The following is a 23,649-nucleotide window of genomic DNA, read 5'->3' on the forward strand; positions in this document are numbered from 1 at the left end:
AAGAGAGAGTAAAGCAAAATATCCTTGTGTACAGGAGAAAAAATGTAAACCTGTGTGTATTAGCCAATAGTAACTTGCTTAGCCTGCAGACCCTGAACCCTATAAAAGGTGTGCTAAAGATAGAAATAAACAGCATTCACAATTACTTCTGTGAAGGGTGGTGAATAAGCTGGTGGTCTCTCAATAAAGCTATAATAGTGCATAACTTGTTTGTATGAATAGGTTAGCTTCTTTAAAGATGCAGACCATTAAACAGAAAAAACAAAACACATTTTCCCATACATTGACTTGTGCAGCTTTTTCCCTAAAATATTTTAAAAATACAAGCCATAGACACAGTATAGAAGTGCATAGAAAAAAAATCCTGCATCCATGTTTTTCTTTAATTTGCATTTTTGTTTGACCCTTTTTACTAGGTTGCTAATTTCTCCATTTAATTTACATTCAGCCATTCCCAAGGGAATGCCACTTCTACATGTATGTTTATTTACTGGGAAAACTGCCATACTCCTTTACCCTAGTCAAAAGCAGGTTTTGGGTGTTCTCTAGGGATTGATTATAGCTCTGCTAAGTAGGTAATCTCTTAGCTCCTTGCCCTTTCCTATTACATTGTAAGTGTAGCTCCTTGTTATGAGAGGAATTATTCCATATGATTCAAAAAGATGAGAAAAATAAAATGTTCAAGACACAACCCCCCCAAGTGAAATAATCCACTTAATCTGGATCAATCACATTGAGATTTACAAAGTTCTTGAATTTCTTTTTCTTACTTTTATTTAGGAAGTGAAAATAAAACTTGTAAACTATAAATACAAATGCCAAGGTATTACATGAAATTTACAGAAGTACTTTATTATTTTTTTTATTTCTCACAAATATTTCCTATGGAGCTAAAGAAATAGGGAAACCAAAGAAATTTTAAGCTGTATACAATGAAAATCAAGTTAGATACTGCCAATTTGTCAATTCATAAAAGTTTCTATCTGACAAAAATGAAAGCTCTGAAAAGTACCAATTCATTCATTTCACTAACTGCTATTTTTAACAATATTTGCATTAAGCAAGCTGTGTAGAACCGGGTGTACTTAACCCACTTAACTCAGTGGCATCTCAGTTTTAAAATATTTTTGATTATATATATATATATATATATATACTTCAGGGGGCCAAAAATATGAAAAAAGGTCAAATTTCACACATTAGCATTTTTTTTTTACTTTTTTTCCCCAAATAGCAAAGTCAAGCTAGTTTTCACACTTTCTTTAATTTGCCAAAAACATGTAACTCCGTCTATCTCAAAGAAGCAGAAGAGCAAGAGCAAGCTTAACAGCAACTTTCATGTACGCATTTTCTTGGGGGGTGGGGGGGAAAGGGTGTATCTATTTTAGATATTACCTTACATATATAAAAAAAATGTCCACCAATATTAGGTTCACTAAATTTATTTAAAAATTGTAAAATACATCTTAAAAAAGACCATTACATTCTGCACACTGCCCTCAAATGATACCAGGGACATGTGAACAACCAGTTCTTTCCCCCCCTTAAAAAAAAAAAAATTAAAAATTACAGTGTACATAAAGCAGGGTGTTCACAATAGCTACAGGGAAAAAAAAAAAACACATTACAATTTACCACCACTGAACAAAAATAAAATCCACTCTGCTGCTGTTTCAAAATTTCAGTGTTAGTCTTGTGCAACCTCTTCCTACCCCAAATATTTGTAATGAACTAAAACATTACATCTGGCGAAAAGCAGATTCCACTACACCTCAAATGCAGAACACCTATGAAGCAGAGGAATGTTGGCTATTTAAACAGAAGCAGATATTTAAAAAAAAAAAAAAAAAAAAAAAAAAAAGGTGCAGGACTCCTTCAGTTCTTCACTAGTCTTAGAAAAACTTTCCAGAATACTGCTTCACACTATAAAAAAGAAAAAATAATCTTGCATTAGAATCCTTCAACATCTGCATACTGCTTCACACTATAAAAGAAAAAGAAAAAAGCATGTATTAGAATGGTTGACCATACATCTTGCATCAATATTTACAATGGCATTCTTAAAGATTAAACTACAAATTCCAAATACTATTTAAAGTAAATAATTTTAAAAGGTTAATGACTAATAATTATAGGCATATAATTATTTAAAGCACATTTAAATATTAGTAATCTAAAGTCAAACATTCAAGTAAACGTTAAAAAATGCTATGATAGCAAGCATGTTATTAAAGCAAAACTAAGTAAACTATGTCCAAAACTATTAATATTCAGAAGAAGAGAAAGTAATGCCAGCAAGGTGTGAAATGCTGCATAACAGCACCAATTGATTTCAACTTGTCCTGTAGAGGCATGGCCTGTGCCATATGGCAGACTGTGATTTGTTGTCAGTTATCTAAAAACAACAAAATCACTAGTCTTCCACACAGCACTAGACCAACGTCCACTGAAATCTTCTATATTTTCTACAGGTTCTATATAATTAATTACAAGTAATTTTTTTGCAGCAATTTTCACCAGAGAAATGAGAGGACTGCTTGGCCAAGGTGTCTTCCATCAAGATTAGTTTTGAGGGAATTTTCATTTGTGTTAGAACAGAGAAGAGAATCAAGGCAGACCTACCACTAGAGAAGTTAGGTTCAATAGTTACTTAAATCCTGTCTTTTAAAAACTATATTACAAAGAAGAGCTTTAGGATGTAGTAGTAGGAAAGTCAGTTTAAAAATTACAGTAAGGACAGCATTAAGCTTCAACTTGCCTGTTCTGCAGTAAATACTGAGCATTTTGTATCTGGTCCTGTGTTCCTGTAATAGTTATTATTCGATCTTCTGAGCCTTCTAGTGGTTCATCGATTTTGATTGAAGCTCCTGACTCATGACGTATTTGTTTGATTCTCTGGCCTCCCTTTCCAATAATAGAACCTGCCAACTAGGGGAGAAAATAAAGCATTCATTTCTTTATACAACTTTCTCTGCACAGTACTGTTCAAGTAGCTTCCATCCATTTAGTTTTAAGAGTTACAATGGAAGCTTACTCTTTTACAGCCTCAAAGCAGTTGTTGTAATGTATATTATTAAACACAGGTGTGATAAAGTTGGAAGAACCAAGTTATATAAGACCGTCTCTATTATTGAATATTAACAATTAAAAAATAGTTTAGTACAATCTCTAAAGTCAAGACAAAACAAACATCCTTAAGAATAAACTTTTGATGATTTAGAAACACTTGCTTTATATTAAAGTACTTGTCAACCATACTGAATACTTCTGATTTACTTACATAGCCTAAGAAAAGGCTGTGACTTTTTATTTATTTATTTAAACACAACTGGAAAGCAAGTCAGCTTCACTTACATCTTTGGGAATTGTTACTTGTGTTGTGATGATGGGTCCACCAAGATCTCCATATGAACCACGGCCCCCTGTGTAAGAATAGTCTGATTTAAACATATGCATCAAGCCTCTTACTGACTAAATGAAGTGCATGTTAAAGTTCTGTATAAAAACTTACCATATCCAGAGCCACCCTCAAACTATAAGGAAAAAGAGAAAGAAAAACCTTAAATAGTAAAACCAGCTGTGATTCATTAACATGTTTTCATCTCAAGTATCATACTGTTAACTTTGAGCCTATTTTATGCAAAAATCCTAACCCATAACCTTAATCTAAGTGTCATTAAAGACAGTGGGGAAGAGGGCAGACCAGGAACAAGAGGGCAGGGAGGAATATCTAATAAGAACCTTTTAGCTAGCTCTGTTAAAATCTCCAAGAATAAGTCATTAAGATCCAGCCATACCAATTTACCAAGCAACCTTATCAATTCAGTTAATAAACAGCTCTTGATGTTGATCTACTCCTGACCCTTGAGCTAAATTAACATTCAAATCCAAAGATCAGAGTTCAGCCTTATTACTACTACCTATACAGCTCAGGAGAAATTAACGTTTCAGTCTGGGACAAGACATTTACCCAGTAACTGTCAACCCTCCTACTCCATCTTGAGGAAAAACCAATTCAACTCTAATAGCTTTACAACTTGTCTCTCCATTCAGACTATGCAATAATCCTTTGCATCTTAGAAGGGACAATCATGGTACTTATTACTACTGTTCTGCTAAAACTATAACATAACAAATCCAAGTCACTGTACTGCAGCACTCCTGACTGCTTTTATTTTTAGGATGGGTATTTGATATCAAGTGCTTAATTTGATCTAATGCCTTTTGTATACACACACACTCATTTTAATCTTCCTGTAGAAGCAGAAATAGATGTGCACACTTCTCTAGAATTCAACTGATGACACTGAAATACAGGATTCTGTGTGAACTATTGGTTTACAGAAATTGTAATGCAATAATTTTTTCCAAAACAAAAACCAAACACCTGTCAGCTTTTTAGAGCCACATCAAAATGGAAGCTATTCAGAAAAAGTTGTTCATCTGTTTCTAAGCAACCTGTGTTGTGCAATCACATTGCTTAGCAATACAGACCATAATACAATATAAAAAGAGCTTGTAGTGGAGTGCAAAATACAAAACAATGAAGGACACTGCTTAGAACTTAATTTAGAGACTGATCAGAGCTGCATATTCCACACATACTCTTTTACCTATTTCTGCTGGTATTTTGCCCAGGGAAATCTCTTTTTTGGGCTAACTTGTAATGAACAATCATTTTCTTGATCCTTTCTGCTGCTTCCCCTCCCCAGACTACAAGACAGCAAATTAATTTGACAGCAGATGAGCAATTCTAACTGCAATGTTTATGTAAGCTAGGAACTAACATTTAATATTTGGTGGCACTTTGCCATCTTCTACACAGCATAAACACTTGCTGATACCCTTTGAACTTTCCTCCCTAAACCCTCTAAAAGTAAGAAGTTTGATAAACACAAATCAAATAGAATACTTTCAAATATATGGCTAGGTAATGCACAAGTTTATCCAGAACTATAAATAAAGAATTACTTTTAGCATTCCTTGCTTGAAACAGAGGAAAGCACAACATGATGAAGTTAAAATAAAACATATTGCTAAATAGATGCACCTACAGGGTGCTGACAAAGCAAGTTACAGTGAAAGTTACAACAGAAACAGTAAAATAGGGTACAAAAGAGACAATACAACAGAAAAGCTTCTCTTGACTGTGCTGCTGCTTGCTTCCATTGGGGAACATTAACTGCCTGTATAGGATTTGCTGTTCAGGACATAAACTGCTAATAACCTGAGTTACAATGATAGCTTTAGGGATTTTTCAAAGGTGCGAGCTGCCACTAACTACATTCAATCTCAAAAAGTTCCAGTTATCACTTAAGCAATTCAAATTATTTTCCTCAAAAATAAACTATTAAACTAGTCAAATAAAAGCATGAGCACACTCACCAACTCTGGTGGCTGCATGTCATCACAGGCATCTACATGACACTGCATCATCTTCCAGGGACAATATAATAGAAAGAAAAGAGGAAATGAATCCAAACTAAGTCCATGTTATGGAGGCTTATAGGTAACTTGGCAAACACACACAGCAATATAGAGATACATTTTTCTGCACTACTGAAATTACTACAAAGGCTCAAAAGTAAATAACAGACTGGTTACAAGATTTACTCCCTTTCACTGCTAGGGAACTGTTACTGGTCACACTTCCTTTTTCTTTGTTTCTGTGGTGTAAACAGATTTTCTTCTTACACAAAGGATGTCAGACAGTTAAGGGCAGAGCAAAGCCTGAACAGCTGGTTGTTTTTTTTTTTACCTCTAAGTACTAGAATTGTACTATATAGTAAAAGATGTTACTCACAGATACCAAAACCTTCTACTTCTCTTATGCATAAAAATAAATCAGGAAAGTAATTTAATAAAACAAATAATTGTCATTGATATATTTGCGTCACCAATGGGTCAAGCAGGAAGGACATCGCTTCTCATATTTTATTATTTTCCATATACCTCATATATCCAACAGCTAAACTAATAATCTACTACTGCCTAATTATATAGGAAATACAATTACTCTTTTTTTCTTAAGTGTGACATATAGCATCTCTTCAGTCTTCTTTAACAAATATTGGGAAAAAAAATCAAGAAAATGATAAAAATAATTTGTAGTATCCACTTCAAATTACTATTACAGCAAAGGCCTTGGCTGAGTTAAAACATGCAACATGATATGAATAGCACACTAAAAAAAGGATGACACCATTGATGAATTATTCTTTAAGGAACTAAGAGACACCTCCAAATCAACTGCCCCTGTTGTTTTGGGGGACTTCATCTTGCTGGATGTTAACTGGAACACCACACAGCTGGCACAACCAGAGCCAGAAGATTCCTAAAACACCTGGATGACATCATGGTACAGGTACTAGGGGAGCCAACTACAAAAGGAGCCTTCCTTGATTTGTTGCTCATTAACAGAGAGGAGCTCAAGAGTGAAGTGGCAATTGGTCACCATCTCAGCCATAGTGACCACAAAGCAAGAGTTCAAAATCTCTGGCAAGAGAAAAAAAGTGCCAGCAAAACTTCAACCCCAGACATGAGGAGAGGGGTATTCAAGCTGCTCAGGGAACAAGTAAGGTCCCCTGGGAAAATGCTTTGGAAGGTGCTGGGGTCCATTAGTGCTGGTCACTTTTTAAGCACCACCTCCTAAGGGCACAGGCAATTCCCAAATGACAGAAGTCAAGCAGGTGAGGCAGAAGGCCAGCTTGGCTGAGCAGGGATCTTTTTCTGGAGCTAAGACAAAAGAGGAAGGTGTATGACCAGTGGAAGCAATGTCAGGTGATATGGGAAGAATACAGAGATGCTGCTTGCCCCGGTAGGGAGAAAATTTGGGCAACCAAAGCTCAACTGGAATTGAAGCTGCCAGAACTGTGGGGGAAAAGTTTTTAAAAATATATCAATAGCAAAAAGGAGACCATAAATAACATTGGTCTGTTACAGGATGAAGATGGCCACCTCACAGAGATAGGGCAAATGTCTTTAATGCATTGCCTCTGTCTTCAATTCAGATGACAGACCAAGGAGGTTCCAGTGCCCTGAGCTGGAGGACCATGACTGCAAGAATGATCGACTTCCAGTTGACCCTGAAGCTGAGCAGGATCTGCTGCTGTAGGTGCATCCCTATAAATCTATGGTGCCTGATGAGATTCATCCAAGAGTACCCAAAGAGCTGGCTGATGTCATTGCGAGACTTCCCTCAATGATTTTTGAATGATCTTGGGAATCTGGAGAGGTCCCAGCTGACTGAAAGCTGGCAAAAATTGTCCAAATTTTCAAGGGCAAAAACGACCATGGAAACTACAGGCCTGTCAGTCCCACTTCAGTGCCTGGTAAAATTAAGGAGATTATTCTGGAAGTTACTGAAAAACACCTGGTAGATAATGACTGCATTGCATTCATTGGTCACAGCCAGCACAGCTTCATGAGGTGAAGGTCCTGCTTGACAAACTTGATTTCTTTTTATGACAAGGTAACCTACCCACTTGATCAAGGGAAGCCAGTTGATATGATCATTTTAGATTTCAGTAAAGCTTTCAATACTGTCTCTCCCAGGATCCTTCTGGACAAAATGTCCAGCACACAGCTAGATAACCACTACATGCAGTGGGTAAACAACTGGCTCATGGGTCAGGCACAAAGGGTTATAGTGAATGGGGTGACATCAGACTGGTGACCTGTCACTAGTGAGGTTCCACAGGGCTCCATTTTAGGGCCAGTTCTCTTTAACATCTTCATAAATGACGTGGACACAAGATTCAAAGGTATACTAAGTAACTTTGCCAACAACACTAAAGTGGGAGGAACTATTGACTCTTAAAAGCAGGGAGGCCCTGCAGAGAGACCTTGACAAATCAGAGGACTGGCATCACCAACCATATCAAGTACAAGGGAAAGTGCTGGATTTTGCACCTGGGATGTGACAACCCTGGATGTACAGACTGGGGAAAGAGATGTTGGAAAGCAGTGCCATATAAAGGGACCTAGGGGTCCTGCTCAATGTCAAGCTTAACATGAGGCAGCAGTGCCCTGGCAGCCAGGAGGGCCAATTGTGTCCTGGGGTGCATCAGGCCCAGCATCACCAGCCAGTCGAGGGAGGCAATTGTCTCACTCTGCTCTGCACTGGGATGGCTTCACCTTGAGTCCTGTGTGCAGTTTTGGGTGCCAGACTAGAAGAAAGATATTAAGCTATTAGTGAGCATCCAAAGGCAGACTATAAAGATGGTGAAGGGCCTTGAGGGGAAGCCATACGAGGACCAGCTGAGGTCACAGGAGAAGGGAAGACTGTGGTGATACCTTATTGCAGTTTACATCTTCCTCAAAAGGGGAAGTGGAGGGGCAGCACTGATCTCTTCTCGGGTGACCAGTGACAGGACCTGAGAAAACAGCAAAAAGCTGTGTCGGGGGAGGATACCAGGAAAAGTTCTTCACCCAGAGGGTGGTTGGGCACTAGAAGCCAGGGCACTGGTCACAGCCCCAAGGCTGCCAGAGCTCAAGGAGCGTTTGGACAGTGCTGTCAGGTACAGGGTAGGATTGTTGGGGTGTCTCGTGCAGAGCCAGGGGTTGGACTTGATGATCATTGTGGGTCCCTTCTAACTCAGGATATTCTGTGATTCTAGGAAAATATAAGTGCTGATTTAAAAACAATTCCTAAAATATTAGGTGCATACAATTTTCTTCTCTACAGACTCATTTGTGCTAGTTACTACTGGTAATCAATGCAAATGAAATCAAAACCAAACACGAGACTGACTGGACGAGACAAAATGATTAGTATGGATAAGAATTTATTGCCTTTTGCATGCAATTCAAAAACACACATGCAGTACTAACTGATGGGAAATTCCTTGGCCCAGAAGAGTGAAAATTGAAATTTTGTTAATTTTAGTATTTATATAGATGTGTCAAACATCTTTTCTTCATTCTTTATTTTTTTTTTTTTTACATGCTCCTTAACATCAAGTCTCTTAAAACATGAACTATGTTTAATATTTTTTTAGGGTATGTACTGTTATTGAAATGCTAATACAGACACATGTATATATATACACACACATAAATATAATGATTTAGCAGTAGGAATCATTTGAATGAGGAAAACCAGATGAGATGTCTGAACATACACTACAACAGACACTGATTTAGCTCTTGTTTAACTCCAATTTAAAAATACTTTGAAAGCATTAGGCATCAGCCATTATAACAAAAAAAAAAAAAAAGGAAGAGGAGGGTTAAACAGCTTTATATGTACTTCACCTTCTTTTTTTCCCTGATATGTTTTTGTGCATTTGTATATCTAAAGCACCCATGGGGATAGGGATGTTAAAAAAGAAATAGCCAAAATGCATTTGTGTTTTCTCAGCTATCAAAATAGCTGTCATGGCCCATAAACATTTGATTTGGAGTCCTTACAGTCTAAAATACATACCACTGTAAATAAGAGAAACAATGCATGTATGCTTTTCAGTAAAATGCTTCAGAATAAATTACATATATACACACACACGTTGCCCTGAAAACTCAGACTTTCGATCTTGTTTACATAATTTCTAAGAACTTTCCCAGGACAGTGACTGTAAACATAGATATGTATACATTCTTTCTGATACACGTCTTTTGATAGACATCTCACATGACCAGTGTGATTGGAAAGGTGGGAACCTAACTATCCAATCCCTGGTCATTGCCGAGAATCTATAAATACTGAAGTTGTAAGAATAAAACCAGTTTTTTCCCTGTCATACAGGAGCCGTGTCTGTGTGAATCATTGCATGTCCAACAGTGACACACACACTATTTTTTCCTCCCATCTTCAAATTTATAAGACTGTCAGTCTTGTTACATCTCAGAGAAGTCAAGTTTTACCATCCAGTCTTGGTTCACCATCTTACAAGTCTGATCAACTTTCTCACTTTTAGAGAAGAGATCTGGCAGAAAATGAGGATTTCTGTAGATTCCACATCTCCAAGATGTTGGTCTGAAGAGACTATTCTTGCCTTTTCATGTATTTATGTAAAAAGGCAGTCCTACTCCCTGAAAGTAGCCTTTCCCATGCATTACTTCACAAACAACAATGATGTTGGTTTACTCTAAATGTTTCACTACATAATGGTTTCTACATGAAATATATAGTAGCTCAAGACCTTTTATTTCTGGTATGACCCCTTTAGCTTTAGCTTCACAATCCATGGAAAGACTTCTCATGTACTTATACAATTAAGGATACTGGGATTATGGCTAGCCAAAACTAGAAATTAAATAAGATCTGTGTCAGAAAGCAGTCCTCATTGTAGGTTGTTTATGAAACTCATGCATAAAGCAGACAAAGCCATGAGCAGCTCCACTGTGAAGAGGAAATAGAACTGCTTTTCAGAACATGGAAAACGAGCAGAGATTACTCCTATTTATTTGTAGAAACTCATGTCAAGAAAGCCAAGGTCAACATGATCAAAGTCAGACTAGATTTCAAATAGATTTTTCCATTCTAAATGGAATGGAACAGAACTAGAACACAATATTGCCCAAGCTGAAGACTGCTCAACCACATACCCAAGGAAGGGCAGATTGCTCTGTTTATATGCCCTGACATTGATTTGACCAGATATGAATAAGAAAACACAAAACCTGAACTTTGAAAACATGAAAATACAAATAAGTGATCTTAGAGGTCTAGTTCATGACTCCTAGTTTCTTAAGATCCTGAGTAGCATAGACAACTTGCTGGTTTTTATGTTGTGGGTTTGTTTACATCTTTTCAGGAGGGTGGGGGTGATCTGTTTGGTTTTAGTAATTTTAAATGCAAGTCTTTCATTTTAATATTTCTGCTAGGTTTCTGGTGCCTCAATTTTGACATTCTTTCAATATGTACTTCCAGTATGTGCCTCTTCCTCCCATGAGGCACCAATGTGTAAATCTCATTTAGGTAGCCCATTTCATAGCTCCTCTACTTTCTCTTCCATTTATTTAAAATAAAATAATCTCATCTAACCTGTCATCTTAAAGAATGTGCCAAACAGAGGCAGGGGAGGAAAAAAGAAAAAGAAAATTGTTAACCAGAGGTTTACCTCCTAGATACCTAGAATTTCTCTTCCCAGGAAAGAGGATACAATAAAGAATACAATAAATGACTATCAGGAAGTCATATTTTCAGAGTACAACGTGGAAGAATATCTTTATGCATTTTTTAATTCTCCCCACCCCCCAACATGATTGAGATGTATCTAATTTCATTTAAAATTCATCTTCTCAGTGGTCCTGGCTCCAAACCATTTAAAATTACAGTAGTTTTTTTTTTTCAGACATAAATTGGCATAAAGAACTGAATTGAAAAAGCAATTATCTGCCAGACCAACTAGAGCCCTTTAAAGATATTATTCATGTTCTCTTAAATTTTGTTAACATATGTTGGAAAATATTGTTCTGACATGCTTTCTTAATCTGAACAGCCTCCCAATTTCTGTTTCTGTCATCCTGATTAACAAGAAACAGTCTACAAGAAGGTCTGTGTAATAAAACCTGCAGGGACTGTGCGCTACAAAAGTTTCTATTCCATTATTGATGGTAGGCAGGGAAAAACAACTAACCAAACAAAAAAAAAATCCCACAAACCAAAACCACACAGCAGATCACATCCCAAATACTCTTTACAGCTCAAACAGTTGTATTTCTTGAGGAGACCATTTGTATGACCAAAACATTTTGGAGATATCAAAGTTTATCAGAAGCACACATGTTCCACACTTAAATGTATGTGTTCAAGAAGTTTCCTCAAAGTGCTAACTGTATTTACTAAACAAAAAAAATTTAACCTCCTACCATTCCATCATAACGGTCTCCAGGTCTACCTCTTCGGTCATAAGACATAAGATCTCTAAAATGAGAAAAAGCAGCAGCACATGACTCATGTTATGAACCAGTTTATATATATCCTAATTCAAGTTTTAACAATTTGCACACAATTATGAATTTCTGAGTGCTTTAGCCTAGTTCTCAATGACAAAGTTACAGAACTACTAGTCCTGATGATACTGCAGAAACAATTAAATTCAAATGCTTTTCAAAATTTTCTAGTGCAATGCACACTCAATCCTGCATAATCACTACCAACATGGAGTGTGAAACAAGTCCTGGAAACATGAGCACAATTCAGTAAATGTTACTCAACTTGTACAGTGCATTTATGCAACAGCTTACCCGCCACGAGGAGGTGGTGGAGGAGGAAGAGGAAGATTACGAGCTCTGCTGCCACCTCTGCCACCACGGCCTGGTGGCGGTGGTGGAGGTCCTCTGCGAGGGCTCATATCATCATAATCTCTTCTTGATGGAGGCATAGGTCGTCCACCACGACCAGGAGGCATTCGATCGAAGCCTCCTCTTCCACGCATGGGAAAGCCTACTGGACGTCCCCTTCTATCATCAAACATCATTGTGAAGCCACCATAGTCATATGTTTCATCATAGAAATTTGGATCATAAGGCTGGGCCCGTCCTTTAATGGGAGACTAAGACACAGAAAAACAAAAACAACACCACCCCTCCCACCAGTTAGCACTGATATAACCATATTTCATTATATTATTATACTAAATATATAAATATGAATTTATTCATACGGTATATGTTCTTTATTTCACAGTACTCAGAAGCAAGGCAGGGGTAGTGATATGATTCCTGAGAGCTTAACTATGACAGAGAAATTGCTGTTATCAATGGGTGGCACATACATTTGTCTCACTTCTGCCCCAATTTAAATTTTCTTATTTTATGGATATGTAAAGCATGACTAAATCCCTTGGTATCAAAAATGTCTTCTCTCTTCAATAAGGTACACTCCAATTCTAGCAAGCAGGAATAATTTCAAAGGGTGCTAACAGTCCAATGCTTATTTTGTTACTGGAGAAGAGGCACTGAATTAAAAATAGAAATGGAAATATATAATTTTCCAGCCAAATCATCCTGACTTTCATAAATACCAATGAAAGAGTAAGTTTAGGACACATTACCTCAGAGATAAGATCCAATATAATCTTGATACATTCCACAACTCTATCAGGTTTTCCACCAATAAGCACCACTCTATCAGTGGAATGAGGACAACATTCTTGAAAGAGCTTAATGGTGGTTTGAGTGTTCTGTTGAATAGAAGAAAAGCAACCCCCAAAATCTTCAAATAGAAGTATTTTAAACAATTTTATAAACTTATTGAAAACAAAATGGGTAAGACACACACTAGAACATTTTAAAAGAAACAGTCAAATCAAATCATTCAACTTCTAGTCACTTTAAGTGAATGCTTGGCTTCTGAGTTCTTACAACAAATTTAATCTTAAAATATTATATTTTTACTACCTGCAATGGCATCACTTGGTATGAAATGCTAGTGAAAAATTTAGATTTTTTTAATCTTTCAATTATGGATCATCTACACAGTTATTTAATCAAATACAAGCAAAAGGACCACATATTCATTATAGGCTTACAGGATATATAAGCCTCCATATTCCATAAAAATATGCTTTGGATGCAAGACAGCAATGTTGCCAGGATTATGTCTATTCATCTTGCCTTCCCCTCATTCCACACAAACAGTAACTTATGCCTAAACTGACCTGGAATTGCCTTTGATGCAATGTGAGGAAAGGACAAAAAAGAACACTCTAGATTGATAAGGGACCACTAGCTTTTTTAAAAAAAAACTCATTCCTTCACAAAGGAAAAAGTGGCCTTTAAGGTAGTGAAACTTAAAAAACACAAAAAGTAAACAAACAAAACCCTAAGAAAACCCCACCATACTTTTTAATACCAATATTCAAACAGCTAATTAATTATCATTAAAGAGTTTATGGAGATCCATTCACGCTAAATAGTTTTCCCGTGTCCAACATCATCAATATACCCTATTCAGCAGTTCCTTCCAGGTGTGATGAATGGCATTTTAATTTTAAAAAGTATTCTTTATTTATAAAGATTACTGCTAATACACTAAGTAGTTCTGGGCTCTATCACCAACAGCTACTTCATGTATGAAATATGTTCTTAAGGATCATAGATCACAGATGAAGCTTACACTCACAGCATATGAACACAAAAAATTAATTTTTTATAGAATAAAAGCAGAATCTGAAAAGAATAGGAAACAGTACCTCTCTGAGTTCTTTGATTTTAGCACCCTTGACACCAATAATTCCTCCTGCTAGACTTTGGTGAATTAGAAGTCTTAATTCACAGTCAAAGTCACTACCTTTGTAGTGCTGGTACTGTAAGATGCATACAAGAATAAAATATTAGTCAGGAGGAAAAATAATTGAAAAATCAAAAAAATCAAAATATTAACTTTGATTTTCTTTGTAAAGATTTTTCTCCAAACAGCATGGTATGACAATTTACTGCTGAACTGTAATACTGTTTTTGCTATAACAAAAAAGTCACATATTTTAAAGTAATTTGCCTCAATACAAGGTGATGTCAAATTAGCTTGCTTTATTTCTTTTATTATTATTGCTGTTGTAAAGAATTTTAATATACCAAACAGTGCAATACACTTGATTACAAAGCAAAGGCAGAATGGAAATTACAATAGAGCTACTTCAAATTGGGAACTAGTCAGGAAACAGGTGGTTTGAAGGGAAGGAGGCTGTTCCAAATATTAATTTTCTAAGAAGAAATTTTCTTTTTCCCCTATAAAAACAATGCAAACAAATACATTGAGAGCTATAGGTCTTCTTTCAAAAAAAGGCTGGGTTTTACTTTCTAATTTAATATATTAAAAATAGGATGCAATCATCTAGAATTATCTTGTTTTAAAATCTAAATTTATACCTCTGAAAAAGAAACAAACCTAAGAGACATACCTCTTCCAAAGTAGGGATAATCTTCTTCAAGATTTCTCCAATTGTCTCTGTATCTGCACTTATACTCAAGATACTGTTAAGAGGCCATAGTGTCAGAAAACATAAAGTTGGAAAGTAGCAGAAATAAGTTTAGTATTCATAATCATACACAAAATTCTAACAAGACTGACTACACAGAAGACCTTAGAATTAATATTACCCATTTAAAGTAAACCTGTTAACTGTATTTACAACACATGCATCTTTGTTTATCTCCAATATATATGCATAATGAATATAAGAATTTAAGGCTAGGTAGGTCTTGCAGAGAGAGCAAGAGAACTCACAAGAGCTTTTGGAAGGGCTCAGACAGATTAACCAGTCAAGAAATTGATGCAAAACTTAAAGTATAAATGAATATTCATTTTCCCCACCTCCACTAATTTAGTATTCCTTTACCATTACATTGGTAAAATTAGCACACCTTTTTGTAGAAAAGGTGGGGATATGTAAATAGTCAACATTATATCTGGAGTAAGGTTGAGACACCAGTTAAAAATTAGACTACTAATGGGCTCTACAAAAAATGTAATATAAATACAAGGGGGAAAACCCCAAAACAAAAAAAAAAACAAACAAAAAAAACCCAACAAGCCCACAAACAAACAAAAATGTAACACAAATGAGAAGTGAAGAAAAGTGAACTAGAGTTAGTATTTCAGCAGAAATAATTATGAACGGACAATGCTGGGGGGAGAAAGGTGGGCCACAAAGACCAGAGCAAGAGACTCCTGAAACAATTTGATTTATAATACAGTAAATATACAACACTTGAAGCTGTGCTCTTTCCATTGAAATAAAATAAGTGGATTGATTGGGTGGCCAACTCATGTAAAAGTTCAGTGACAAAAAGACTTAATGGGGAAAATAAGACAAAAAATTTAAAAAAAAACAATACACGGTCTATAAGGGGATACTATTTATATCAAAGGCAGGTAATAAAATACATTTCTCTCTTTCTAATCAGGCAGTGAGGCATAAACTGTTGGGACATACCGCTCGGGGCCACTGCTGTCTGGGACTGAAACACTTGCATTGTACTGCATTGGTCATTGGCGTTCGTGGATGTTGGCATTGGGCATGGGCATTCAATCAGAAGTTGTCAAGTATGGCACCCGTTTGGCAACGAGCACATTTTTGGGCATAGCCAACCAGGGTTTTCACATGGGCGTTCAGGGGCGGATGGGCCAACGTCATGGTGGGCAACGCAGGGGCAAGTCGATCCAGTACATGGGTAACGGAGATATATGGCCAAAAAAACAAGGAGAGGGAAAAGGGGGAAAAGCAATAAATTTTAATTTAATACAAACTATACTTATTACTCTCAGTTAATGAAGCAAGTGTAAGTTGTTTTGAAGACTAACACAATAATGGATTGCTACATCAACTGTGGCTTAACAGTATGGATCTTCACAAGTTACATTATCTGACTAAACTACACTTTACTTTTAACAATGATGTTTCAGTAGCAGGCTGGCTCATGAACATAGACACAAAAACTGTTGAGATTCATATTACTGAAACTTTGGGCAAGTTGGGAAAGTTAGTATTCCAGACCAGTTAAATTATCTGGAATAAGGTGATGTGTTTACTTAAAACAAACAAAAACACTAGCTGCCAAAGTTTGTTTGCATGATTCCTGACCATTTCAGCTTAATCCTCAATTCTAGTTGCAATAGTTTGTGAACTTAGATGGAACTGATTCTGTGATGATATATTGGCAAATATTGTGTTGAACAGTCTTGCTTGAAAAAAAATGTAGCTGATCCTAAGTACAGGAATATAAACAAATGGAATTTAAGAAGCATTGCCAAGTTTTATAAATATATAACATTTACGCTGAATGTGTGTCTAATCACAAGAGTCAACCCACATAAAATATGAATAGGTAAATAAGTCATGACCATTTAAAAATGCTTCCAAGTAAAATAAAATGTTTCTTTACTGTTCTATACCCGTATCTAAATCATGCAACCTTAATGTCAATGTTTTTGTGCTTTATGTCCACGCTTTTAAGGCAAAAATAGATGGACCATTATGTTTTGGGAGTTCTTTTAAAGGAAGTTGAAGAATTCTTTTATCGCTGGGTTAAGCCAGCCACCAGAGATAGTTTCCAATAGCACTATAATGGATTCACATATATGGGAAATGGTAGTTACAGATTTTAAGTTTTGCCAATATTTCTAATTAGAGATGCTAACTCATTTAAGTGTGCAATTTAGAGGAACCCTGTTTGAAAGCAGAGGTTTAATATAAACCTCTCCTCCCTCATAACTTGAGCTAGGCTTCAATTAAAAGACAAATTGAAAAACTAAAGTTATCTTCTCCAACAATCATTATAAGTGGCTTATTAGATTATTGTTGTCTAGGTTTGAATTTCTCAATTTCTAGAAATGTATGCAATCAAGTTTTCAATGCAGCGCCCTAGAAGAATTGGTGTTAAATTGATTCAAACTCATGTATACTCACATCTGTACGAAGTGCCTTAATATTTTTGCCACCTTTTCCAATCACTGCTCCAGCATTCTGGAAAATAGTTTTCAAAAGTTACATTAGGCTAAAACAGCACAGACTATTTTTTTGAACCAAAGACTAAGAACAATGTATCTACTTCTGCATTACTTTGTGGGATGCATTTAAGGGTGGGGTGAGGCTTGTTTCCTTTTGAAAGGTTCAAATTAAATCAAAACAAACTGACATGGTTTTACCATGGGGAAAAAAAAAAGGTTAAAAAAAGTCAATGCAGAGATAAAAATACTCAGCAATATTTTTTCAATTTCAAATTTAAGTTTCCAGGTAATTCTGCCTGTATTCTCATAGAATCATAGGTGGACAAGCAGATGAATAAAACTGGTTGTATGATTGGTAATAGTTATTGGATCTTATTGTACCTAGAGGCTGGTAAGAAGTGGGGTACCACAGAGGTCTATCCTGGGATCTGTCATGTATAACACAGAATGATTTGGGTTAGAAGGGACCTTAAAGATGATCTAGTTCCAACACCCCCCCCCCCCCATGGACAGGGATGCCACTTGCTAGATCAGGTTGCTCAGGGCCCCAACCATCTCATAATTAGCATATGACTGAAAAAATAACTTCTGGAATTCCATGCATGTTATATAGGTCAACAACTTTGCTAGTTTATTTGATCACTTTTTTTAATGTTTGCAAATTTCACTTTCCCACTCCAAGCATTTGAGCAAACACTACTTTTGATTGAAGCCTACGTAACACAACTGACCACTCAGGTAGGTAGAGTCTGAAGAATGTAAAACAAATATAAACACTTGCTAATCTCCAATTGCTAAAACCAACAGGAATAAACTCAAGATATTCAAGAGGGGAAACTGTAAAACTAATTTTTTATCAGGCTATTTCAAGAACTACATGCAAAATGATTGCATTTACTATGCAGTTCATACATGATGCTAACAGCACCACAAATATTTTGCAGCACTCCACGTAACTTGACTATTCGTTAGAAACGCCATGTAGAGTTAAGGTAACATTCCCCTACCCTAAGACAAAAAACTGAGTTACTTCAGACAGCACAAACATCTGCATCAACTGGAAATACCAAAGGAGATGCATAAATAGCAGTTTTACTGTGACAATTTCTACTAGTCAATGAAGCAATTGCAATCCATGAAACATTACTCCCTTATTTCCTACCGTTGATACATATAGATTTATTAAATCTGGAGAAATTACTAAAATCTTGAGGAAGTCCTCATCTTGACTTATAGTTAATTTACAATTATAAGCTGATCATTTTCTAAACTGCTTGCTTTCTAAAGACTAATACACAGTCATTTCCCTGGAAATATTTGTTCTATTCAAACATGAGAAGTGGCTTATAATTTTTATGTCTTTATTTTTTCAATGAGTATATTTTTTTAAAATCAAAGAAGTTCCATAGATCATTAGACTCATCCTTGAAAAAAGTTATTGAAGATTGCAATACACTTCTACTATCATTCATGCACACTTAAAAATATTTCTAAATAAATTTTAAATAAAGCACAAGTTTTTTTCTAAACATACACAACATACACTGTCTTAAGCAATGGTATAAAGCAGGAACATAGCGATACTAAAAGCATACTTTGCTTTGAAGCAAAATGCGCAATTCAACCATCTCATCTGTATTCCGAGACCTTTTGAAGGCCTGTTCTTCTTCCATATCTTCTGCAGGACGTTTGCCTGTAGACAGGTCCATAGGGGAGAAAAAAATATATATTTAACTTTCCAAGTCATGATAAAACTGTATATCGAGTTATGCACTGTATTCCTAGTGAAGCATTCCCTCCCATTAGCCCACTGCTAACTTCTGACATCTACCCTGAGCATCTATAGCACAGAAACAGGTTTTTATTTCATCAGTCTACATATCAATAAGTGAAGATTCATTCAAATCTATAAACTACAGTTGAAATGAGAATTTTGCAAACTTTGGGAAAAAATAACACTGTTTACAACAGTGCTGCATCATCTAATTAGTATTTCTTTTACAACTGGGAAAACCTTAAAGCACAAAAGATTAAAAGTACCTTGTCCAATACTGTAATACTGGTGAAACAGTAGGAAAGCAGTATTTCAAATTGCTTTAAAAAACTGGCCTGAATCAATACTGATGTTCCAATTCTTCTTCACCAATTATGTCCAACAGTTTTTTCATTTAGCTAATATTTAGAGATATTTCACATATATATACATTCCTTCAAACTAACAACTGCAATAAATTAATACAGTAATAGATATGCCTAACAGTATCTTTATGTGATCACATTATCCATACAAGTATTGAGCATTTAGCTATCAAATATTTTCAAATCTTTACTTATAACTTTTAGTTACTTATACCATGACTAAAATACTCCCAAAGAAAAAATACATATTCATGATACAAAAACCATGTAAAGCCACATGGGACATTTAAAAATTAAAGATTAAATTAAGCATTTGATACAGTTAAAGCATTCCAAAATAGTTACAAACACCATGACTCAAAGTTTCCTTCCCCCCAAAATAAAATAGCCCTTTAAAAAACTTACCATTTGTCTCTGTGTTGGTAAAGGTCTCTTCCTGTTGTTCAGTCTCCATTACCTCTTATGTTTAAGAGTAAAGGTAAAACCTGTTGCAGAATAAAAAAGAGTTAGTACATTATTTTGTGGGGGGAAAGGCTAATTCTACATCATACTAATGGGAAAAGCAAGAAGAAATGCCTGCTTTTAGAACTTACCAGTTTTATATATACTTGCAGAGCAAAACTCAAGTGTTCTGGGCAGGATCAAAACCCTACTGCTTCAGAAGCCTATGAAAACAGCATAGATCAGGCTCTGTTTACTTACAGGTCTGATTCTTGCTACAACTGAAAATGGGGCTTTGACCTGAGATTTTGCTGCAAAGCTTTTCTTTATAAATGAAAAAACAAGGCCAAACACATCACTAAGATGAGAAATAATAATAAAGTACAAAAGCTTACAGATACACAATTACACTCTGAAATATTCCAACCTTGTTCGTTTTCAAGCATTTGCTAGTTTTAAGCAATCACATTTATTGAGAATGATTTTCAGATACTTAAAGTGAATAATTATCCAGTTCCTACTTTTAAGATGTTATATACGATATCTTGAGTTTCCTTTTTAGGAGATGCTATGTTTCGACCTGCTAATTGTTTAGTTCTAAATTGAGACTAAACAATAAGTTTTCTATCAACTTACACACATGCCTTCCATTCAATATAACAGATGAACAAAACGTTACACACAAGCCACACTTGAAAAATTCTGTTAAAAATAGCACACTATAATGTATAACCTCTGCGTACATGTATGAAGAATCTCAAGAGCAGACAAACTTTTTTGACCTTGTGAAACAGGTACCTCTTACAAGAACTATTTTTGCTAAGTCCACGTAAGAATACTTGCAAAATAAATTAGAAGTCCAGGCAGAATAATTTTGCACCTTATTAAAAAATTAATTTGTACAGATAACAGCCAGACAAATAACGCTATTTTCCCTCCTTTGGATTTTATTGCTCAACTTTTATAGCCTGAACAAACGGTTGATACACATATCCACGAATAAAAAGTGAGGAACGTTTAATTTTTTAAACCGTCCTTTTAATCATCCGTTAATTTGTAAGTTACCCCGTTTTTGCAGGCTAACAGCAAGCACTGCCGGTAGGCATGCACTCTTTTACAGTCGCTGCTGAGACACCACCTTCCCAGCACATGCTAGTATTTCCAGGCCACAAATTTGAGCTAATAGAAAAAGCACCGCCTAAAGAATAGCCAAGTCTCCAAACAGACGCTACTAGAACTCAGGGATGAGGGCAGGAAGAGAAATTTCACCAGATTCAAATGGCTAACCCTTCCAGACCCTATTTTATCTACGACCCTCCCCAGAATTCTAGAGCTGCAGGGGGAAGAAGTGTAATATACTGTTTAGGACAAGATGCTCTCGACTAGTTGCTGTGCCCTTTTGTGCAAATGGAGTTTGCAGGATTAAACTGGCTAACAACATTTTAAAAACATCTAAAGAATAAAGCAGTCACTGACATGAGTAGGGGGCTGGGAGATGCCGGTGTATCTCTACCCCGCCCCCTCCGGGCCTAAGGGCCACCCGGACTCTTCCCCTTCCGCAGCCCACGCGCCAGTCTGCTTGGGCTGACGTTCACCTTTACCCTTCGCACAGCTTCTAAAACCAGACAGCCGCCGAGCGCTCGAAATCCCAACTCACTCCCTAGGTGGGAGGGGGAAAGGCGCCGTTACATAACCCCCACAGTCTGAGACCCACCTCCGCGGTAGCGGGGACCAGCAGAAATGGCGGCCGCTGTGATAGCGCCTACCCACTGCTAGGCGGAACCGTGAGCCGAAAAACCACCACCACGCGGTCACAAGATTTCCTCCGCTCTAACCAGAGAGACACAAAGGAGGCACTCAGAGGCCCTCACCCCAGCTCAAGCAGGCCCAACAGAGTGCAACAGCCCCACCACGAGAACTCTGGCATGGTCCTTAAAAGCAGGCTCTGCTGCAGAACGCTCCCTAATCGTTTTGACATGGCTGCTTCCGGACAGGCCGCAGCAGTGTCCTCATTCGTCTTCCTCTCTCCCCACCATAATTACCAAAAAACTCACCCTCATCCACAGTTACACAAGGTAGGCGCCAGAAAGGGGCAGCAACCACCCCCTCCCCCCCCCCCCCGGCCTTAGAACGCACCCGCTACTGTGACCAGCCTCCACCACATCGCCATTCCGAGAGCGGCACCAATTGTGCCGCCGCGCTCGCACTAAGGCCATCAAAGCGCGACGGCTGCCGGCAGACACGAATCATCCTTTTCACCTTTAACTTAGGGCAGATGGGGCCCTTTGGGTCCGCAGGTTGCAAAAACTACTCCACATTAGTTAAGGAGTCATCACACCCAGCCCCCTCCTTCTCCACGCAGCAGTCCCCAGACCTACCCAATTCCGCCACCCCGCGCTGTCCCTGCAAGAATCCAAGAAAATCCTGGGGCCCAGTGGCGACAGGCCTCCCATATTTTTGTGTCACACAACAGGGTCGGGAGAGGTGCGATCAACAGCTTATTTTCCTTCAACCCGGCTTAACCCATCCCCCCCTACCCCACCCCCAGTGCAAGCAACACCCCCTCCAAACCGTGCTTACCTGCACCCACCACGTACGGGAGAGAAAGGTGAACAGCTCCTACTACCAACACACACATCCACCAGCACCGCCAGATGACTGGCCCAACCACCTTCTCTCCTCCCCCCGTGGGGGACCCACTGCGGCCCCGTTGGGTAAGGCAGCTGCCCATCAGGGCAGGGATGGTCTCTAGTTCGCCCCGCCCTCCGTGTAGAGCACGGCGAGACAGGCCTGAGTATCACGAGGAGGAGTACTATCCATGCTGTACCCGCCGCAGTGTGCCTAGGTTGTTTGTTTGTTTTACCTGCCTGATGGGGGCCACGAGAGGAGCGGTAGGAACAGTAGAGACAATAAAAGGCAGTAAAGGAGAGCGACCTCAGAGGGTTTTTTTGAAAAAAATGGCGTCTGCGAGAACTCCGTCTTGTGCTTGTTCTCTAGTTCTGGAGGAGGCGGAGCAGTGTTCTTACGATGCTTAAAGCCGTGCGTGGCGCCACGCCTCCTATTGGCTGTTGAGTTGCGCGGTATTTTTGGGAGTTGCGTACAGAGACCAGGTGCATTCCCGTCTTTCTTTTCATCTACAACTCAGGTGATGGGAAGTAGGCTGTCCTGTTGGTTCTGCTCGCCCGCTCGTTCGGCACCCCCACTGCCTCAGATAAATGTGTGGGGTGGCTCGGCTGAGGGTAGGGTGGGGGAAAAGGAGCTTGGGCTCTGGTCAGCCTGTTTGAGGAGTAGGGAGGCGTGTGTCGTCCTTAATGTGACTGGTGGGGCGGGCCATCTCCTCTTAGCAGCCACTGCTGTCCACTACAGCTCGTCGGTGTCCTCAGGGACGTGGGGTGACAGCTGGCCTTACCACCCCTGGGGGTCTTGGCACAGGGTAGCAGCTCCAAGCGGATGACAGGCTGTCTAAGGACTGCATGGACGACATGAGAAACTTATCGAAAATGGTGTGACATGCTAGGGATTAGACCCGTTGATGAGTAAACAAATGGGTTATTTGCTGTAAGTAACTACTGTTTTTTCCAAGTGGTAGAGTTTTGGGGCGAGCTTAAAGGCAGGGTATGTTTTTCTTAGCTGCAGGTTATGTCAGAAGACAAAAACTGTGGTTTTTTACT

General features: G+C 37.8%; 1 protein-coding gene across 12 annotated transcripts; it reads right to left on the bottom strand.

Annotated features, from left to right (window-relative positions):
- Nucleotides 1–1,426: 1,426 nt before the first annotated feature.
- LOC148183442 (heterogeneous nuclear ribonucleoprotein K) lies at nucleotides 1,427–22,973 on the bottom strand. 12 transcript variants are annotated; one of them, XM_088061565.1, is made up of 16 exons: nucleotides 22,842–22,859; nucleotides 20,131–20,202; nucleotides 19,943–20,022; nucleotides 18,994–19,103; nucleotides 17,358–17,414; nucleotides 15,885–15,928; nucleotides 14,850–14,922; nucleotides 14,142–14,255; nucleotides 13,002–13,130; nucleotides 12,193–12,500; nucleotides 11,815–11,869; nucleotides 5,386–5,436; nucleotides 3,512–3,533; nucleotides 3,355–3,437; nucleotides 2,759–2,928; nucleotides 1,427–1,984 (listed from the first exon to the last, which is right to left on the bottom strand). In XM_088061565.1, exons 3-16 carry the CDS (start codon nucleotides 19,989–19,991, stop codon nucleotides 1,951–1,953), a joined length of 1,299 nt encoding a protein of 432 aa, XP_087917691.1. In that variant the 5' UTR covers nucleotides 19,992–20,022; nucleotides 20,131–20,202; nucleotides 22,842–22,859; the 3' UTR covers nucleotides 1,427–1,950. The 12 variants fall into 12 exon arrangements, with proteins under 12 accessions (XP_087917691.1, XP_087917695.1, XP_087917689.1 ...); XM_088061569.1 differs by lacking the exon at nucleotides 22,842–22,859 and adding an exon at nucleotides 22,559–22,646 and having other exon boundaries at nucleotides 18,994–19,091; XM_088061563.1 differs by lacking the exon at nucleotides 22,842–22,859 and adding an exon at nucleotides 22,559–22,646.
- Between the last annotated feature and the right edge of the window lie 676 nt (nucleotides 22,974–23,649).

The sequence above is a fragment of the Pseudopodoces humilis genome, chromosome 12 (genome assembly GCF_049639895.1).
Source record: "Pseudopodoces humilis isolate 2021_Gansu_Grassland_sample_001 chromosome 12, ASM4963989v1, whole genome shotgun sequence".
NCBI classification, from domain to species: domain Eukaryota; kingdom Metazoa; phylum Chordata; class Aves; order Passeriformes; family Paridae; genus Pseudopodoces; species Pseudopodoces humilis.

What these genes read in the sequence shown, in the direction of transcription:
- LOC148183442 (XM_088061564.1), bottom strand. Translation starts at nt 19,991, where the DNA reads ATGGAGACTGAACAACAGGAAGAGACCTTTACCAACACAGAGACAAAT. An exon ending in GCATTTTGCTTCAAAGCAAA is followed by an intron (nt 17,415 to 18,993) that starts GTATGCTTTTAG and finishes ACTATTTTCCAG; the next exon opens with AATGCTGGAGCAGTGATTGG. An exon ending in AAGTAACAATTCCCAAAGAT is followed by an intron (nt 2,929 to 3,354) that starts GTAAGTGAAGCT and finishes TTTCTCCCCTAG; the next exon opens with TTGGCAGGTTCTATTATTGG.